The sequence below is a fragment of the Apteryx mantelli genome, chromosome 15, assembly GCF_036417845.1.
Source record: "Apteryx mantelli isolate bAptMan1 chromosome 15, bAptMan1.hap1, whole genome shotgun sequence".
Classification (NCBI taxonomy): domain Eukaryota; kingdom Metazoa; phylum Chordata; class Aves; order Apterygiformes; family Apterygidae; genus Apteryx; species Apteryx mantelli.
This window is the reverse complement of record NC_089992.1, coordinates 10,491,152-10,511,636: the sequence shown is the minus strand read 5'-3', so window position 1 is coordinate 10,511,636 and position 20,485 is coordinate 10,491,152. Positions and strand designations below refer to the sequence as shown.

At 49.4% G+C, this 20,485-nt stretch overlaps 1 protein-coding gene across 1 annotated transcript in view; it reads right to left on the bottom strand.

Moving 5' to 3' along the window:
* LOC106497269 (inactive cell surface hyaluronidase CEMIP2-like) overlaps positions 1-18,386 on the bottom strand; it is a 56,043-nt gene extending 37,657 nt beyond the window's left edge. Inside the window, exons 1-13 of the mRNA XM_067305790.1 lie at positions 18,118-18,386; positions 13,636-13,871; positions 12,804-13,365; positions 12,278-12,447; positions 11,772-11,960; positions 11,247-11,416; positions 10,079-10,288; positions 6,122-6,327; positions 4,422-4,491; positions 3,563-3,691; positions 2,214-2,299; positions 719-850; positions 563-598 (exon numbers count right to left, since the gene is read on the bottom strand). Coding sequence (XP_067161891.1) covers positions 563-598; positions 719-850; positions 2,214-2,299; positions 3,563-3,691; positions 4,422-4,491; positions 6,122-6,327; positions 10,079-10,288; positions 11,247-11,416; positions 11,772-11,960; positions 12,278-12,447; positions 12,804-13,365; positions 13,636-13,871; positions 18,118-18,386 — 2,465 coding nt within the window. The remainder of the gene's footprint in view (positions 1-562; positions 599-718; positions 851-2,213; positions 2,300-3,562; positions 3,692-4,421; positions 4,492-6,121; positions 6,328-10,078; positions 10,289-11,246; positions 11,417-11,771; positions 11,961-12,277; positions 12,448-12,803; positions 13,366-13,635; positions 13,872-18,117) is intronic.
* Between the last annotated feature and the right edge of the window lie 2,099 nt (positions 18,387-20,485).

Here is a 20,485-nt window from a genome sequence, read left to right as displayed (position 1 = left end):
TAATTACACCTCTAAAACCGGGAGAATTTTTTTAATTTGAAAAAAGCGCATCCACCAGTGTAACAGCCTGCTTTACAACCTCTTTAGAAAGCAGCAACCTAGTACCAGTGACAGAGGTAGCTTAGCACTTGGCCATCGGGGGGCTTTGGACGTGGCTCTTCTTTGCGGGTCCTCTGCGAGGGGGTGGGCTGGGAGCAGCCGGAGCATGTCCGGACGCCGGCGGCAGGAGCCGGCCCCGCTGCTCGCCCCGCAGCGCCCCAGCCGCAGCTGCCTTCGCTCGGCCTCGCTGCACTGCGAGGAGAGTCTCCTCGAACGCAGAGCCAGATGTTTAGTCTACTGGTTGAGGACCTACGGTCCAAAAGGCAGTAATCAGCTCTAATGACATGTTCCCCAGGCAGAGAGCGTGAAAGGCCAAATTGCCCCTCCTATTAACTGCTGCGCCGGGAAGGCTTGATGTGATCTGGGAAGGAAACGTGAGTTTTGCTAGTGCCTTGCCGTAATTATCAGCGGAATGTTACATTGTGGAAAAAAATGGAAAAAAAAGCGCATTTTAAGAAATTACCTCGCTAGAGTGAGTCCAATTCCGTTGTCTGAAAACCTAGGAGAGAAGCAACGCGAAGGTGTAAATCGCTAAGCATGTCTGAGGTACGGCCGGCCTGCAGACCTACGGACGTCTGTCAGGAGGAGCGCGATACACCGCAGAATTACAGTAACCTACCCGGAGTTGCGGAAAATAATGTCGCCGCCCCTGGCCCAGGCCCCATGGTCGTTATTTTTAAAAGCAATAAGACCATCAATTACGGCAGGAACTCGTGGCTTTTCGGGATCGGCGTCTTGATGTGGGCGAAACCTGAAGCGAGGAGCCTGGTTAATACGGCACTAAAGAAATAGGAAACAACCTTAGACGCAGGAGGTCCTGCCAGTCAGAGCTCAAAATGTTTCTGAATAGGATGGGCCTGAAGAGGTAATATTACATTCTGGATCACAGTCAGACTATTAGCTTGATTTCATTACTGTACTTTCTTACAAAGCAGAGTATAATAAACCTTAATGAGGGTGAAAGCCTGGTCCTGGTCAAACTGACAGGCGATGTCTCACTGGACTTCAGTGGACCCACAGTTATTCCTTAATTTGATTGAGTGTGATTTAGAGGCATGGAATGCATTTTTCCCAGTCACTTGGGCCCTTTGTAATTGCCCTTACAAGTCCCATTGAGAACCCCTGGATTCATGCTAGAAAAATCAATTAGGTGCTTTCAAAATCTCATTCAGCAAAGATAACCAAGTAATTGGAGATGCTTTCATTGCATCTACACACACTTCCATATGCTCCTTGCTCTGCCAACAGTGAAACTATCACATGAAAAAAGGATTCAGCCTAGAAATTTGACGCTTCTCAATTACTTTTAGAATATTTCTTGCCACACTGGCTGTTAATGGGAGACTTGTGCCGTGTTTGGGAAAAAAAAGCTGTGTTTATTCTCAGTCTACCTTCACATGCTACTTCTTCCAAGTGAGATACTGAGACACATCCTAGAGTCCAAGGGGACAGCCCTGGCAAAGAAGTCACAAACAGGGCGGCAAAGTCGACCTTTTCTTTTAGCCATAAGGGAGAATCATATGTGGCATTAATGATGTATGAGAGAGCAGGAGAAAAGCCAAGACTTGGCCCAGAGCAGTGGCTGATTTCTGCCATGTCCTTCTCACATAGGCCCACAGGACTGCAGTGAGCAGGAAAATGGCATTAATTTACCTGCTTCCTCTCTGTGAAAGGAAGCTCAGAAAATTTCAATAGACAAGTTTATATACTGACAAAAAGCATCGAGACTGCATTAGCTGAGCCTTACTTTCCTCATTAATCACAGACTTGTCTCAACAATCTCTTATGTCATCTTTCAGATTTAAAATCCTCTAAATAATTAATAAACGACGCTGAAGTTTCCAAACCTGCTAAAGGAATAATGGAATCTAGATCCTTTCTCAAGTGCTTCACTGCTGAGTGCTCGTAGCCCCAAGTGCACGTGGATTAGTTTTGATCAGCAATAACACAAATGATTCATAGCTCTGAAGTATGTGCCTCTAGACATCACAGATAGCTTGTGTGTACTTTCAGATGTTCAGCCATAACGAGGCATAACGACGTGCTAAATACAACGCAGAGGCCAAGAAGCAATACAAGGAAGCAAAGCACTTAGCCGTACAGTGTGTGCTTACCTGGCATTATCTACAGTGAGATACTCTCTGGGATCTTCAGCGCTGGCTCTCGTTGTCTTTACTCCTTTACCAATAAACAAACCAGCCTGAAAATACATGCAACACCAATTATTTTAACAGACTGCACCTCAGAGACTCGCGGTCACAGATTTTATCAATGAACGGGGGCAGCCAGCATGCTCAGGCACAGTGAGCGCCCCAAAGCCCGGGCGTGCGCTGCCTTTTCTGTGTCACTTGGCACCGCTTGGTGTGACACAAGCGCTGGATGTAGCGTGCCGAAGGCGGGACGGAGCTCTACGCCGCCATATGTTATGCATCAACATCTTGGGCTGTCTTCTGACCCAGCGCAAGGCATTGAACTCCCACTCACTTGCTCGCTCTTGCAGAAAGCAGCAAGAGCTGCTGCCAAGCTCTTGATAACTTTTTGGAAAAAGAGCGTTGTTAAGAAGCGAGGCTTTAGCTAAAGAGCGCCAAGTCCCCCGACATTCAAAAAAGAACGTGAGCCACTGTAGCCAAGTTAAAAATTTTGGGAAAGCAACAGCTGCCATGGACCAAGATACAATATATGCAAGGCACAGAAAGCAGCACTGATTTCAGGTTAGAATCCTAAGAAATAAGTTTAAAATGCTTTTTATAGCTTACAGTTTAAGTTTTCACGTCAACAGTATATTTTGCAAAAAGAGTTTTTCTTGCAGTTACTCTTGAATTTTTGGTCTCATTTTGCAAAGGTGATGAGCAAGCCCTGGCACGAGCTCCTTTTGCTCACCCCGTAACTCCTTGCGGCACTACAGCCAACAGCGTGCTCAGTGTCCTGCCTGCGCTTCCTTAGATCTCACCTACTGGTAGGTGCCTCTATGGCCTGGATGCTTCTCATCTACCACAGGCACCCAGCTGAAGCACCCGAACGAGGAGCCTCATTCTGCTCAGCTCCCTCTGTAATCAGTGGAAAGAGCATCCCCAAAAGCTGATTGTCTCTTGGCGATAGTGAGCAAAACGCACTTCACTGTGGCACCCCAGTTAACCACCTAAAGCTAAATGGGATGAAACCAGGCCTTCATCTGTAGCAGTATACATCCTCCTATGTCGTCCCTGTAGCAAGCAGCCCTTCGAACCATCTCACTGCACCACGCGTCAGGGAGCAGATTACTGCCTGCTGCCCCTTTGGGCAACCAGAGCTTAAACACTCACCTACCCCATGAGGGAGTAGCACAAAAACACCTGCTCGTGTTAGAAGACCATTACGAAAACGTAAGGCACCCACAATGATCTTCTGATATCGGAGCACCGCACACGGTCAGCCCTAAGCCTTGCTATCACATTGGTAGGAACATACAAAATCATCCACTTGCCTTGAAATTGGAGTGGACTCTGTTGTTGTAAAATATGCCCAAGGGGGTATGTTCAGCCTGTCCCTCTGGATATTGCCCCTCGGACTGTCCAGTCGGAACCCGGTGGAAGATGTACCATATCCCGACATCCTAAAAAACAGCAGAAGGTCAAAGAAATGGGGCAGCACAACTAACGATATAGATTATCCCACTGTGCTGGCCAGATTTCTAAACTGAGCCTGTAAAACCTGTATGAGTCCTGGGGACATTGGCCAGCCCATGATCTTATACCTCCCAACTTATCCTGTGGCAAGCACAGTGCGCCCCGGGGACACACACACATGGATTTTAAAAATACATATATTATGGGTGATATTCAGGTGGTTTATTAGAAAACATAGCCTCTTCTATACAGGCATATTAAACACAAACACGATTTGAGTAAACATCAGAGATGATAACTAGCCAGAATACAAATACATGTAATTTTACTGGGCATATTAACCATTAACTACAAATAAAAACCAACATTTGCTAAGAGACACCACACACCATTTCCAGGCACAGTTGTGATGGAAAACTGTATCGGAGATACCAGTGTGAGAGCGGGAGGCAAACAGTCGTTCTTAAGAGAGACAAAGGCACATGAGGCGTGTGAGGCTGCTCTTTGGGTACAAACAGGACTTTCCAGACGATATTCTGTGATGTTGTATATTCAGACTGTAATTTCCTAATTGCTTTTGGACTCATGTGGAAATATATATCCAGATTTTACAACGATGCACTAAAAATTCATTGCCCTCATGCTAATGACATCAGTAAGAGCAGAATATATGGGAACAGGAGGCAATATATAGCTCTTGCTGTTAAATGATTTTACCTGAGCACCAGCTGCTGCATTCTCTATTAAGTTGTTGTTTGGATTTGCAATCCAGAATGTGCTGACAGCCCTGAAAAATCAAAATCAAAATGATCCTAAGCAGTTACCAAACAGGAAGGGTTACATTTTCATAGCACTGTACTGGACTTCAGCCACGATGCTCCCATTGACTTTAAAACTCCACACAACCTTTTAATGACACTCTTTAAGGAAAAAAAAAAAGCAGCTAGTGATGTCAGACGTGTTCATTTATGGAACCACATGCTGAAAGTATTGTAAATTATAGGAGACTATTAACACAAAATCCACGCTCTGTTAAATGCAGCTTAAGGAAACCTGATGTCATTTTTTTCAAAAGTTAAAACATTTGGAAAATGTCTGAAAAGTAAACTTCTGTTTTGGTTTTCAGAACTTTGGGGGAAGGGCAGGAGCTATGGGATTCTCTATGGATTTATGATGCCTTTACATGAAGCACAAAACAAACGTCCTTGCAAGCCACAAATGTCTCATTAAGTGGGAGATTAAGGAGGTATTATTTTGACATTTGTTCAAATAAAGATTTTTTGCTTCAGACAGAAGATGAGTAGTGGCACAAACAGAAGCCAGATGTAGTTATGAAAATATTATCATCTGTTGTCTTACTTCATTTGATAACATCTTTTGCAATAATAAGAGCAAGTGTAAAACACCCTAAATATTTTTCTAATGATCACACCAGTTAATTTGATCATTTTAAGCAGAAAATCCCAATATTTTTTTATCCACCTTAACTATTACATATTCAAGAATCCACACTCCTTTGGATGAACTCAACCACTGAATAGGTGCAAAATAAATCTATATTAACCACACAGTCAACTGTAGCATTCTGACAACAATAATTCTAATTCATTCAGTAGGGTTATTTGAATAAGTAAAAATAAACAGTGTTTGGCCCCTGGATTCTTTTCCAGAAAACATGACAATATAAACTTCCTTGGCTAAACTATGTTCTTACTTGCAAACACCAGCCAGGTCAGCACTTGGGTGACCTGAGCACCCATATTGCAGTAGACCAGTCTCCAAAATGGAAGCGAACTCTAGCCAGTTATAACAGATATTGTTTATTGTGTTATAAATGAGGCTCACCATAATTTATGCTAATCTCTACATTCTCACTAAATCTTCTAATTTACTCTAGACATTAATGTACTCATGTACTACTGACTAATTTGCTCTAGCTGTTGCAGCCCAAATTCATCCCTGGTGAAAACAGGCAAAAAACTCTCTTGGAAGTAAGTGATATTTATGCCAGCTTAGACCAGGGCTGAAACGACCTACATTTATCAGACAGATTTCATGAGGCCTTCAACATCCTACTTAAAAAGAATTAAAAAGAGTCCAGAAATGAGCAAAATGCTCTAACATATTGATGATTCCCAGGAACATAACAGGAATAAACAACAGCAAATATGCATCGTTAGGATTCAGGCAGATGTTAACAGGTGTCTCCACATGTGAAACACTGTCAAGTAGCCAAATTATTTTAAAATGAGAAATGATATGAAAAGCTACAGTTTTTCATTTGACGTCGAATGGCACTATGTAAAATGGAGATCGTGCACACTCCCCTCTGAAAAGTTTAGTTTCACCACAACATTCTTTAAGCTAAAAAGCGCAATGCAAGAGCAAACAAGGACTACGGGTGCTGGGGAACTTACATGCAGTCCGTGCTTGGCATGGGAACGTAATTCCCATAGACGTGGCTACGGATTGCAAGGCACATGGCTTCATTGCGATCCGAAGGTAAGATCGTTCCCGACCTCGTGAGGAGGCCCAAGTTGTGATAGAACGTATTGCGTTGCTCTGTCCCATCTTCAAGGAAGAAACAGTGTCCCAAAGTGTCATAGCCAATACTGTCTTTCACCTGGAAAAAATATACAGGCCACAGATTGCAATGTTAATAGCAGCAGCAACTGTGAATGACATGCTTTGCTTATCAATAAACTCCAAAAACCTCACGGAGGGGTTTTGCCACCTTTCTGCACAGCGAGCAGCACCTTCATTCGCACCGGTTCTGGGGCTAACTCAAACTATTTGCAGGTTGCACGAGAGTGCACCGACCTTGTTACACAGCAAAACTCCTATTAACATTACTTGCAGGAAGATCACATGCATAATTAAAGGAAAATAGTAAAACACTAGATTTAAAACTGGCCTCAGTTCTAGGAGAGAATATTCAGTTTGGTGTCACGGACTAAACATCTTACATGATCAGCCAACAGAGCAGCCTGGTTAATCCAGAAATGTTCATGACTGCAACACTTCCCAAATAAAATAAGATTTTTTTAAAAATTTGCCAGGCAAAATAATTTATATTAGCAAAGCTTCTGATCTTTCTCCTCCATTCTCAGAAGCTGCAGGTCCACTTCATTCCTGTAATGCCCAGCTTGTGCAGAGAGTGCCCTGCACTGTTTCAGCCTATTTAAGACTAACTGACATGAGCAGAGATATTGCATTAAACCATAATTTGACCAAGAGGACTTAGCACAAGCCTCCTTTAATGCATGGTCTTATGAAGACCAATTTAGAAATTCTTCCTTTAAATGTGAATAGCAAATCAGGCTAGTTAAAATACCAGCTATTTATTACTAAATCTTTCTGAAATGTAACTTTGTGCTTCAAATGGTCCATGTCAGCACATTTATTCACTCTTCAGGCATACAAAATTCCTGTTGATGTCAATTAGAGTTATGTCCGTGCAAGACTGCAAGATTACCTAATCTTAACCTACTTGGTCACTTCTATATACAGAGGGATACTTGAACTAAATCCATTTTGGTGTCATATCCCATGACTACCCTGTGATGAACTGCAACTGTACATAACAGCTGGAGTCACAAACAGTGCAACTCCCATAGGATTATGTCTACTGGATTTCACTGTTTTCCTGGCAGTCGCCCCTCAAACATGTCATCAGTTGCTTTTGTTTCTGCCTCAATGAGGTGTTCAAGAAATAGTTAAAAATAATGCAAAACGCAGCCGGGCAACCATGCCGTAATTAACACATTGTTGGAAATCAACTGAGACCAGAATGCAAGTGCGATAGCCCCAAGTGAGCTATGAGGAACATACAGAAAATCGCATGCAGCGAGACCGAGGGAAAGCATCCCTATCAGTTGAGTCTTGGAAATACAGATAGTTAGGAGGTGAATTTACTTAAAAATGCATGTTTCTTTGCCAACCTGCAAAGAACAGTAAGCCCAGCTACTTATATCCTTCCAAGTGGTAGGCAGAAGACTATTTTTGGAAAGAAACTATAAAGTAAACCTCCCTCTGCCATAAAGGAAACAGCATTTCAATTGTAGAGTTTTGTTGTCATGAATTTAGCTGAAGTCTAGATAATCTGTGCTTCAGAGGGGTGCATTAAAAATCAGCCCTGTATCTGAATCCAGATTTTAGCTTTCATTAATATGATTTGTCACAGCTTCAGAAACGCATGGCAGCCCTGAGAACTTTCATACTTGAAACTAAACAGACCACCCTCCTAACCAGAAATAACGTTATTTAAAGATCATTTATATTTGCGCAAAAAGATAAGGGTCCAGACTGTTAGGACAAAACTTGCAGTAATAGGACTGACTGGTTCTGGCCTGTCACAGACAGAAAATACAGGCTTGGAAGCGAGAGCCTACCTGTGGCACCGTGACATTAGGAGTAGCGTATTACTGTACGTGTCAGCGTGCAACATCGCCCGCAATGTGGTCTACAGCCCCTTTGGTGCGTCCAGCACAAGATAATTATGATGCCTTCAAACATTGAATTATATATAGTTCAGCAACACAATATAAGTGACCTTTATGCCCTGCAACATTATACATTAAAGACTACAGTATTCTGCGGTATGCGTGACGTGTGCCGGGGAAGCGAGAGGCAGGTCGCAACCTGCTTTTTAACCCCGGCGAGTAACCTGAGCCGCGCTGCCGCCAGGGGCCCGAGGCTGGCACGCAGCAGACGATGGGAGCAGCGACTTGCACGCGGCGCTGAGCCACCCGGGCACGGCGCAGCACAAAACACAGCATTCCCGCCGCGCGGATCTGAAATTACATCGTCTAAACACCGCGAACGGGAGGGGCAAAAAACCTCCCCGTCTGCTTTAATCTGCCTCAGAAGTTGAAGTTTCATAACCTAATGCTAAAGTCAGTACTCATCTGTATTACTTAACAGCCTCACTCTGATATACATGCTGTTCTCTGGTACTGCAAGTTATTTTAATTTATTTTAAAGCAAGGTTTTTTAATGCATTTTAATTACTCTGTATTGTAAATACTATATTGAAACCACAGGAGTCTTCCACAAAATCACGTATCTGTCCTTGGTTATCAAATCTATTCACTGATTCAAGGACTCAAAGCCTTCAACGGTCAAGTGCTGGGGGACTGGACCTCGCACTTGGATTCTTACTGCCTTCACATCTGTTGGATCACACATATCCAGCTAAACCCTTAACAACGTCATTTCTGATAAAGACCAAGAGCACAAGCCGTACTTCTCAGGAACAGTATTCAGGTAAGGCCTAAGCTTTCATCCCAGGCAGGTTCCTTCAATTCAAGAGGTTAAATACTGAGGGGAAGAGACAGGGAGTTACACCACTTCCATACATTTTGGGCACATCTCCTGCTATCTGAGAGCTCTGTAAACAACAGCAAGCTCTGTATGCAGAGAAAATCATCACGTATGAGAGAAGGTAATCAATAATTTTGGGTGATCTAGACAATATAAACACAGTGCAGGATACATGGAAAGTGCTCTCAGCCATACAAGTCCGGCATCGCATTTTCATGCATATATTCTTTTAAGTGGACCATTTTACACAGCGTCCACCAATGCGCGTTTATGTCATATCTTACAGCAGCTTATGTCCGGGGTCAAGAAAAGTTGTCAGAAAAAAACAGGGAGTCACTGGTAGTTTGGGGAGCGTCTCTGTCTAAACACACTTTACCTGGACGAGGAAATGCCTGTGGACACCAGAACACCACGCAGTGTCCTGCAGAGCACACAGCAATTGGACATGTCTGGACTAGAGCGGGGATCTGTCTTTCCCAGCTGAGGCACCTTTTTTTTCTTTTAAAAATATGTTCCTCTCCACAATGCCCTTGCTAGGATCTAGGTCAAAGCCAAGTTCCTGAGGGCTTTTCTGGCACAGAAGTGGCCGACTGGGTCTGTCCCTCTCATATTTCATTCCCTTTGTCATGTGAATATTTTGGATTCGTGACACATAGCCCCTGACTTGGACAACTCCTGTCTTTTATATCTTCTTTGCAAGTTAAAGGTCTATTGCTTCGAACCTTACATTTTAAATGAAAATTTCTATTATCACAAACTGTTCAGAATAAGAATGGCAAAAATTTTACTATATTAGATCAAACAATTAATAATATTAATTAATAAGACAATACTAAGAACCTGAAATTCGTTTCAAAGAGCAGTACCTGCACAGCAACAGTCCTAAACCCATCAAATGGAGTTGTCAAGTCAGGACATTTCTTAGGGAAAAAAGATGCTGGATTCTGATTTCTCTTTGTATCACAAAGCAGCAAGACAACTCATACACTTCTACTGTTTAGCAGTGTGTAAGCACCGAAATTAGCTTGGTACTAATAAAATGTGTCTCCTACCAGAAGGCCATGAGTTCCATGTATGGCAACACACCTAGAGAAGCAGTGGTGGATAGCCAGGTTATCGAGGTAAGTTGGGTGTTCGTATCCTCCTCTCTCATCCACATCTCCGGCCAGGTGAAAATGCACAGGGTAGCTGCCCAGGATTTGCTGCCCCATGTTTTTTAATTCCACTCCTGACATGTGAACAGAGCTAAAATTCTTCTGGATCTGTTGACACAAATGTAGATCCAAGTAAGGCATTAGCAATATCAGAACACGAGACAAGAAAAAAAAAAGCCTTTTTTTTTTTTTTTTTTAAACAGTAGGCAACATGTTTGCAGTGTAACCCAGGGCCCGATGGCGGAAGGAGGCGTCGGAGCCCTGCTGCGCCTCAGGCCAGCGCAGCACCTGGAGAGGAGCGTGCCAGCAGCTGGATCCCTGCCGGCAGGCGCTGCCACCAAGAGCTGCCAAGCAGCATGTATGGCATTTATTGACAGCAGCGCGCAAGCGTGTGAAACAACTACGGACAAAATATTCCTGCTAGCTACAGAAAAGCATAGCATTTACCAATAGGCTCTATTTCCTGGTGAAACTATCTCCGCCAAGTGACTTTAGGGCAGAACATCTGCACAGCTCCCCAAATGCCACCAACTGGGGCCACTTCGGGTCGTGGCAGTGGAGGAACTCACCAGCCAGCACTCAGAGGAAGTGCAGAAAAGCCAAGTATCTGCAGCTTCCTGCACATGCGCTAAGGTTATCTGCGGCCTCTGCAGCAGCAACACTTTGCATTTCCACCAGGAGCACGCGGGCCATGCAAGAGGAGGCAAAGGAAAATGAGGGGAGGCCCAGCACTGGAGAAGGTTTGCTCTGAAGGAACCACAACGTCTTCAGGGACATCTTGCAAACTGTGTAGCTTCACACCAACCCTACTGACAGTGATGGCTCTAAAGAATACCCTCTAGCCCAGAAAAGAGTGTATTTTTGCATACACAGCGAAGAAAATGTCACAGTCTCATCTGGAGTCTAGTTCTGCAAAATAGCCCAACCAACCTTCCCCTGCTTTGTAGACAAGCATACTTTTTTCCCCAGGCACAGTGTTAGTTTCATGCATTATATTGCTTGTTGACAAACCAAGAAAGCAGCTATCTGGAACCACCTACAGGCATATGCATTAAAAGTCACTCACTTTAATATGTCCTCCAAACGTGTCAAAGGAAAAAAACTGGCATTGATTTTGTCCATAACAGGAGTCTTCCATTTCTCCTTGAATAAGTATATTTCTTGTCAGAAGACCAACCTCTGCCCTCATATCTATGCCATCTATAACTTCTCCAATGTGAAGATAAAGTGGACTGCCTGTGAAAACCAGAGCTCTTTTTATTCAGGGTGAGTACGGTGTCTTTGCTATCACATTGTTCTAAACAAGTGCAAACGCTTGATTTACGCAATCACCAAGTTTTGGGGAATTGACCAGTTGTTAGCATCTGATCCCAGAGGTGATCCCAGAAGCCACTTCTGGCTTCTACAAGGGACCACCGCCCGGAGTCAGACTTTAAAGTCTCACTATCAGGGGCCTTCAGCTCTCACATGTCAGGTGCCCATGCATTTATAGGACAAAATGTAGCTAAAAAGACAAGCTGAATATTGACAATGTAAATATTTACATTACTTAATAGCTTAACACAAAATAGCTTAATATAGTATTTCATACCATCAATTTTCACTTGGTTACTTTTACATTCAGTGCAGGGAAGGAGATTAAACTCTTCAGCTTGATGCATTGAATAATCTGTACTGGCAATGACTATTCTGTCACCAGGTAACCAATCTGTAACCTCATCCACTAAATGAAGAATTATTCCTTTGGACACTTCCACTTTAAATCCATTATGAGGCACTCCTGAAAAATGAAGCAATCAATTATTTTTACAGTCATGCATGACGCTATCATGCAATTAGCCAAAGAGCGTACCAATTTAATTTTATCTAGACAACTGCGTGTGTGTGATAGCAGGGCTCTGGCCACTAAATATTTCAATGTCATCTCTTTCTAGGCAGCTAATGTTATTTTACGAGAGCATTGTGGTTTAGCTTGGTCACATGCACATGAGCAAAATTCTACAATATTATCATCATCGTATCATTCAGATTTGCAGCAGCCGGAAGAAAAACAGAGCAAAGCAACAGAAGAGAGACAACTGTAGGGAGACACTAAACCTTTCACCCATCCGCTGAAAGCAGTAACGGTGAAACGGATTCCGTCGTAGGTCTGGAAATCTCTTTGGGCTACAGCTAGCCCCGTTGTCCCGTTCCCATGATATTCTCTCTTATCTTCCACTGTTGAAAGCAGATCCCCTCCGAGGATCCCCACCAGAGCCCAGGGCTGCCTGAGCGGGAGCAGGAAGGAGCACACCAAATTACAGGCTGCGCCGGTCTTGAAGGAGGATGGTCAGCGCTTCGCGGACAGCTTTGGGCGGGAGGGGACGGTGCAGCGCAGCCTGCCCTGTCCGGCCCCCTCCCGGCTCGCTGGATGCCGGGCGCGGGGCTCGAACCCCCCGCGCCGGCGCCGCCGCTCCGTCGGGGCAAAGCGGAGCCGGGCGCCCAGGCGCGGCGGCCGCCGGCGCGGAGCTGTCCATGGTGGCGCCGCGGGTCGCCCGCCCGCCCTCCCGCCCGCCGCAGGCGCCGTAAGCGCCGGGCCCCAGCGCGCCGCGAGTTCGAGCCCCGCGCCCGCCGCCGGCCTCACCTGTGCCCCAGGCGCGCGATGTGCCTGCTGCCGAGGCGGTCCCGCAGGAGCCGCCGCGTCCCCGGCGTGAGGCTGCGGGCCGCCGAGTCCCCCACGGCGGCCGCCACCACCCTGCCGGGCGCCTGCAGCGCCAGGAAGTCGCGCAGCCGCCGGCCCTCGCCGGGCAGCAGGTGCGTGTCGAAGCGCCCGGCCGCCAGCACCCGCGCCGTGCCGGCGTCGAGGATGCGCAGGTTGAGCCCGCGGCTGCCCCAGCGCCTCTCGGAGGAGTAGGGGCCGTGGCGGAGCCCGCCGGGGTGCAGGGTTTTGTCCAGGAGGGTCCAGGCGCGGGGCCGCCGGCCGTGCAGCTCCAGCACGCCGCCGCGCCCCACGCCCACGAACTTCTGCCCGAAGCCTTCCACGGCCGCCCCCTCGGCGGCCCGCCCGTACAGCGAGATGGTGGCCCGCGAGCCGTAGGGACACCGCTCCGAGCCGATGTGCAGCTCCCCGCCGTCCTGGATGAGGATGTAGCGGGCCCGTAGGGTGATGGGCGGCCCGTGGGGGCGGTCGGCGAACACCAGTCTCCCTGGGGGGGGGCAGAGGAGCGGGGTTAGGGGGCGGCGGGGAGCGGGCACACCCCGAGGGGACGGGAAATGCCGCCTGCCAGGCAAAGGCACCCTCCTCCCCCCAAATTAAAGCGGGAGATGGCACCTGCCGCGCAAAGCACACACCTCCACCCGCAACATCGCAAAGTTGGACGGCGCCCCCGGAGCGCGGCGATGGGGAGGTGCGGAGCCCGGGCGAAGGATGCAGCCGCAGGCGGCAGGACCCGAGGGGGCGGCCCGGCCCGGCTTACCTCCGTCGCGGATGACGAGGGAGTGGAAGGCGGCGGAGCTCTCGAGGCGCAGGGCCGCCCCCCGGCCCACGACGGCGGCGCGGCGGGTGTCGGAGCCGGGGCGCCACGGGGCGAGGTGCGGGGCGGGCTCCGGGCAGGGCCCTGCAAGAGACGGCGGCAGCGGCAGCGGCGGCGGCGGCGGCGGGGCGCGGAGGGGCGCGGAGGGGCGCGGTACCGACCTGCTGCGCTGCCGCTCGCTGCTCGCCGACGCGTCCCGCGGCGCCGGCGGGGCCGGTCCGCCGCGACGGGCAGGAGGAGCCGGGCGGCCGGGGCTCCCGGCGCGGGGCGCGGGCCGGGCCCGCCGCAAGCCGCCGCCCGCGGCCGCGGAGCCGCGGGGCAGCCCGCCGGGGGCACGTGCGCCGCGCCAGCTTCTTCTCCGCGGCGCTGCGCGGAGCCGGCGCAAATGCACATGGTCTTTTTAACGGCGCGCTACCGTTTTCCTCCACCTCACCTAGCAAGAGCGAAAACTGCAACTCTGCCCCGCTCCGCACAGCCCCAGACAGCGAGACCAACCACAACAGCAACACACACAGAGCCGGCGAGGAGAGGGGAAAAAAAGAAAACCTAGCGGCAGCTCGACGAGAAGCACCGACGAGCTCCCAAGTCCGGCTGCCAGCGCCGCTTACCTAACCCCGGCGGCCCCGAGCCGCGAACTTTTCACGCCGCCTCGCGGTTCCTGCCTCGGCCGCGGCTGCCGGGGCGCTCGGGGCCCCGCGGCGCTGCACCCGGCTGCAGAGGCTCGGCCGGCAGGCGCAGGCTGCTCCGCCGCTCCGCTCCGCCTGCCTCCCCTCCGCCTCCCTATTTATATCCATCTTCCAGCCGCCGGCGGTGCCCGCACTGTTTACAGCAGCGGAGCCGCTGGCTCCTCCCAGCCGGGGACGATCCCTCCAGCCTGGACGTATATCGGCGACCGGCCCCCGCCGCCGGGGCCGGGGGCAGCCCCCCTGGCCCGCACGCCGAGGGCCCCCCCGCGGGGAGCCTCCCCCGGGGGCACCCGGGGCCCTGCGCAGGCCCCCAGCGCGCCCGGCCGGGGGCGAAAGCCTGCTGCGAAGCGCCGGGCCCGGGGCCAGCTGCCTCCCCAGGAAGGGCCGCGGGCTGAGCCCCCCAGGCTGTCGCCGGGCACGCCTCGGCCCTGTCCGCCCCGGGGAGGCAGCGGGCCCCGGCACCTGCCCCGGCGGGCTGCCCTAACGGCCCCCGAGCGGCGGCCCGGCAGAGGGGCACCGCCAGTCGGCCTCGCGGGATCCAACCAGATCAACCTGCAGTCAGCGCCCGCGGTGGAAGAAAGGAAAAATCCCTTCCGCTTTAGAAGGTGCTCTGACAAGACATGGCCTCGAGGAAACCATGTGCATTTACCTGCCCCGGCCCGGCACTGCGCTCCTTGCTTTTCCCGGGTCCAGTCTGGATGCCAGTGGACACGGCCCTGCCTGCAGCAAGACCCCTGCAGACTGCTTTGTTTTCTAGGAAGCAGAATATCACCTTTTCCTTAGCTCTAAAATATAGCGTAGCTGAGCACCCCTTCCCGGGACACACAAAGATAGTTAACTGCTTGTTGCGGCCGCGGCCATCTCCTTCCCAGAGTCTACCTGAAAGCCCTCGCCTCCCCCCCGGGGTCCAGCACCCAGGGAGAGGAGCAGCCAGCAAAGGTGCCCACCACCGCTCCTGCCCAGGGCCAACCCGGGGAGGTGCAAAGCCACAGGTGCTGCTGAGCCCAAAGACTTTTGTGTGCCATCGTCTGGCCAAACCGTTCCAATCTGTCACCCCTGAAATTTATTCTGGTGCGGGATTTCTTCTGCCGGAGGGCACAAAGAGGCTATAGTTATGTTAATAAGCAGCGAGCGCTGTCAGACAAAATATGAGAGCAGCCTGGGAGCAGGGGGATGGGGCGAGGGGCACAGCCGTGCCCCCACCAGGCAGCCGCGCAGAGCGGGAGGAGCACGCGCTTGCGCTGAAGAAAACGCATCCCTCCTCTTACACCCTATTTTAGCACACAGAATATTACTGAATATTAAGATAAGCATCCAGCCTAGAGAAACAAATCGAGGTAAAACTCCCCCATTTTCGTACTCCATAAACACAAGGAAATTCTAAAGCTGTCACCTTTGCTACCGGCTGTTCATCTGTCACTTAGTGCTGGCACTTCTATTCCCGTCTCAGACGGCTTTTGCCATTTTGCTTCCAAAAAAGCAGCTTAGTCAGTATTGTGCCTAGTTCATACCTGAATATGACATGTATGACTATAGGTCACGGGGACTCAGAGTTGTTGCTATCCGCGGTACAGTGCCTGCAGTCACCTTTTTGGAGAAAGACTCCACAGGTGGAAGTTTCAGGCAAGACAAGACAAGACTATTCTGTCTCTAAACATACTAACTAAATTATTAGCTCTCTAAATTCAGTGATTGTAGAAGTGTCACATTTGAGGTAGAAGAGAACTTGAACCTTTATTTTACTCCTGTCGGGGCCCTACAAATCTCACTCACCTTTAAAATATTTACTCTGTGTGAAAGATTTCATAGGCTTGTAATCCAAACAGAAGGAAATACATTAAAAATTATTAATTTACATAGTATCAGTAAGAGCCAATGTAATATAGGCTTCAGTTAGCACTAAACTTTGTGTAGGCCTTACAAAATTATTAGCAAAGCCAAAGTCACTCTGGTTTAAGTATGACTTTTTCTGACCAAGTACTGAAAGTCTCTAAGTGCAAGTGCTATTCAAAGGCACTTTCCCTCAGCAGCCTCAAAATCCACACAGATACAATGGTCTGATTATTTTTCTCAGGAAAAAAACACTTTGAGGTGAATGATTTCAGCGTCATTTTCCCCCAGTATTAACTGGCCTGAGGAGGAAAATTACAGAGCAAATTAGACTGGAAATATCTTGTTTTCCTGAAGATTCACTTTAAGGGAAACACAGAAGTGCCTATTGTTATCTGCATCTTGGTGCTCGGGAGCTAAAATGTTTTCCTTTCACTCTTTTCCAAATTTCATTTTTCAGGCTGATTTTTGTTTTTGCAACAGCACCAGTTTAAAGCTTGCACAATAGTGGTCAGTAACAAGACACATCCTCAGCGTAAGACCGTTTCAAAACATCCTCACACCTGCAAGTGGGAAATGGTGACTAACACTCTTCTGCCTCAAGCATACTACCAATATCAGCGTGTGCTTCCTTGCAGGAAAAAAAAAAAAAAAAGCCTCACCGGAGTGTTATTGCTACTCTGGGTTAGAAACTGAAGTTTATCTTTCTAACAAACAACATGGGTCATTTTCCAATGCCCTAATGGGCTACAAGCTATTAGGAAACCTCTAACATGTCATGTCTCAGCATGTTGCAATGACTGTAATGTTTTCCCTGCAGATATGACTGTAACATTCAATAACAAATATTGACGACTAGCGAGGTCTCACTGTAAGGCAGGGACAGAAAACAAACTTTCTCTAACCTGAGTCAGCTGTGGCTGGATTTGCTCCCGCAGCACAACCACCTCTCGCGAGGGCTGCAGGTGCCACAGCGGGCTGCGCGCCCCGCGGCGAGGCCAGCCTGCCCCTCACCGCTGCGCAGGGCGAGGCCGGAGAAGCGCAGCCCCCGGCTGGCGACCCTGCCCCCGGCAGCGGCGGACCCGCGGCGCCGGGCCCCAATCCCGCCTGCCGCCGCCCGCCCCGAAGGGCTGCGCGGGCACCGCGCCTGCTGCGCCGCGGCCGGCCGAGCGGCGGCGCCCTTGCACCGGCGCCGCTGCCGCGCCGCGCCCCCGGGCCCCGCCGCCCGCCCGCTCGCCCGCCCGCTGCCGCGCGGCTCCCCCGGGCTCCCCCGGGCCCCGCCGCCCGCCCGCCCGCTCCCCCGCTGCCGCGCCGCTCCCCCGGGCCCCGCCGCTCCCCCGGGCCCCGCCGCCCGCCCGCGGCCCCGCAAGCCCCTCTCGGCCCAGCCTTTCGGGCAGCCTGGAAATAGGGGACGCGGGTCACCAGCTCATACAACAACGCTAATTAACAAACTTTTTTTTTTTCCTACTCCTCCTCCTCGCTGTCAAATGCTATCACCATACTGTTTTTGTTTTTGTTTTTTTTTCGGGACAGAGCAGCATCCCCACGCAGATCTGCAGGCAGCGCTCAGCTCGGAGCGGGAGAGCAGGCTGGTGCAGCCGCTGCCCTGGGGAGCTGTGAACAACACACTGCTAACGACCCCTGCTTGCATTACGGCTGCTCTCAGAGGCCGCCACAGGACCCGCGGCCCCACAGAGCTGGGTACAGCACTACCATAATGTTGCTTTTAGTGACTATATCGACTCCCACAGACTGTCTCCTTATAATGTGGCTCCCAATCTATGGCCCGTCTGCGGCGACTGCCTTCTGCACCAGCGTTCGTCTAGCATCTCCTATTTTGCAGACAGCAACTGCTTCCTCCCTACCTACTTCACGCAACCCGACGAAAACACGTCTTCTCCTTATGTACCTACCACTTTGTTCCACTTTGGGCTTCGGCTGTATTCCCCTTGTTTCAAGCATTTGCTCCTTCAGCAGCGAGAAGGCCTTGGACTGCTGCGCTTCAGACAACACTCCCATACTCCCGAGGAGCTGGAGCACCCGGCGTAGCAGGAATGGCTTCACTTTGTGCCGTGCTGCCTTGAGAGGACTGATACGAATGTTAGGCTGATTGACTTCTCCATCACAGTTATAAAACCGGAAGAGATTCCAGGCCAAGCTAGGTCCAAAGGTGTCCATTAAAACGTATCTGGAAAGTTTAAGGAGCATGTCACAGGACACCTGCTTTCCTTGTGATTTCTGGCTCAGATTCTGACTTAGCAAACTCCTTCTTTCCTCGCGGCGCACGAGAGAGCTGCTTCTGAACAGGCCAGAGGGTTGGGAAGAGCCCGCGGTCCCTGGAAGACTTTTCGTACTGTGGAACAGTCCCTCATCATCCACATCCCACAGAGAACTGTTGGGATTCAGGCTATTTTCTGAAATAATCATAAATACATAAAACCTATGAAACATAAACAGTGAAGAACAATCTTCCTCGTGTATTTCTTAAAAGATATATATATATATAATATAAATACATTTAGGAATGTTCTACTCTATCCCTGAATACACTATAGTTTACTACACTACTTTGACAAGCTTACTGTACATTTTGATAGGCCAAATCAATAGATTATAAGGACTAATAATATATTTAGTTCTTTGGATTATTTTATTAACTCTTTTCAAGTACTATAATATAATAAGTATTATTTGCTAGTTTTTATTTAAACTAATGTTTTCTGTAATGGATGCTCAGGAAAAATATATTTCTTACACATATATTCATAGATTCCTCCAAAATATCAGTGTCCAAAGGAATATGTTCTATTCCATATAATTTTCTGGAAAAGACTAATAATAGCCATGACTCCTGTTGCAGATTACAATTGCACCTCATATATTGAGCGGATTGAGATAAAGCCTTCTTCATACATGGCTGAGGAAGGAAGATGTTCACACTCTTGCCGGCCCATCTGCATTTTGGGTCCAGACCACTAGGGCCTAACGCAGCTTCTACGATTCCAATAGATATAGGGAAGGGTTTGAAATAGTTAATGTTTTAACATAACGACATACTGCTAGAGGTCATGTCCTCAGAGCCCTGGAATGCGGCTGCAGCATTCCCTTTCATTGCTGAAGGGGAGGACGAGATTTTAAAAAATGTTCTTCTATTTCCTAGAGGCGGATCTCCATCCTTCTGTACATTTTAGAAGCTTCAGATACTTTTTTATTTGATCTCAAGATGTGGGTTATCAGCTTGAGGTAGTCATGACTGACAGTCAAAGGGCTTACTTGCATATTGCAATCATATTAGCTACCAGCTCTATTAAATTGTTAGAATTTTACATATTAAAATATATATTTATGGTTGTAATTTCATCACTGTGAAATATAACCCTGTAAGCTGCAAAATAAGACTGCCAGGACTAGAAGGCAATGGATAACTCGGAAATACGTCATAACGATACAAGTACTTTGCATGTTTACCACACCTTTCATTCAAAACAACGAAAAGACATTGCAAGAGTCCTATTTGTAAGACCCCTGAGGGACGAATGAGTTCTCTGACTCTGTTATTGATGGGCAAACTGAAGCAGAGGGGAGCAAACAGCTTGTGCAAGATCAGCGGGAGGAACAAGGAGAGGGAAAGGAGAAAGCAGCTAGGGTTTGCATGGCCCATTGCTCCTGTGTGGCCCACGCACGGGAGGGCCGTAGCTCTGTCCTGCGTTACGACGGGGCCCCGGGCCAGCGCCTGAGCATCCCTCCCTAAGTGCACTACAGCACACGGTCAAGGCACCGCGACAGGGAAGCGACCTTAAGTGTAAGCGATATCACATCTTCGAGCAGGTCTGCAGACTTTCTAGAATGAACTATGGCGGCATTTAGAAGGAAGAAGACAGCAGAGGTACGATCAATGCTTGCACTTCGAAGGCAGCCCTTAATTAACGAAAGGCCCGAAGAACAAAAGAGGAAAACGCGTTACGGGCCCACTGCGGGCAGCCACCCCCAAAGCCGCAGCCAAATCCCGCTGCCTAACCGCGCCTTCAAGCCGAACCGGCCCTCAGCGACGGTTTTCCCTTCGTTTTCCCTCCAGGTAACACCCCGAGCTGCCAGATTCCCCCTCCGATCCCCAGAGCCGCCCCCGCGCGGGCAGCGGCGCCGAGACCCCCGCGGCCGGGCGAGGGGGCGGCGCACGGCGGGGCCGGGGCCGGGGCCGGGGCCGGGCCGGCAGCGGCGGTGCCGCGGGTCCCGCGCAGCCGCCAGGCGGGGCCGCCCCCGAGCCGGGAGCCGGGAGC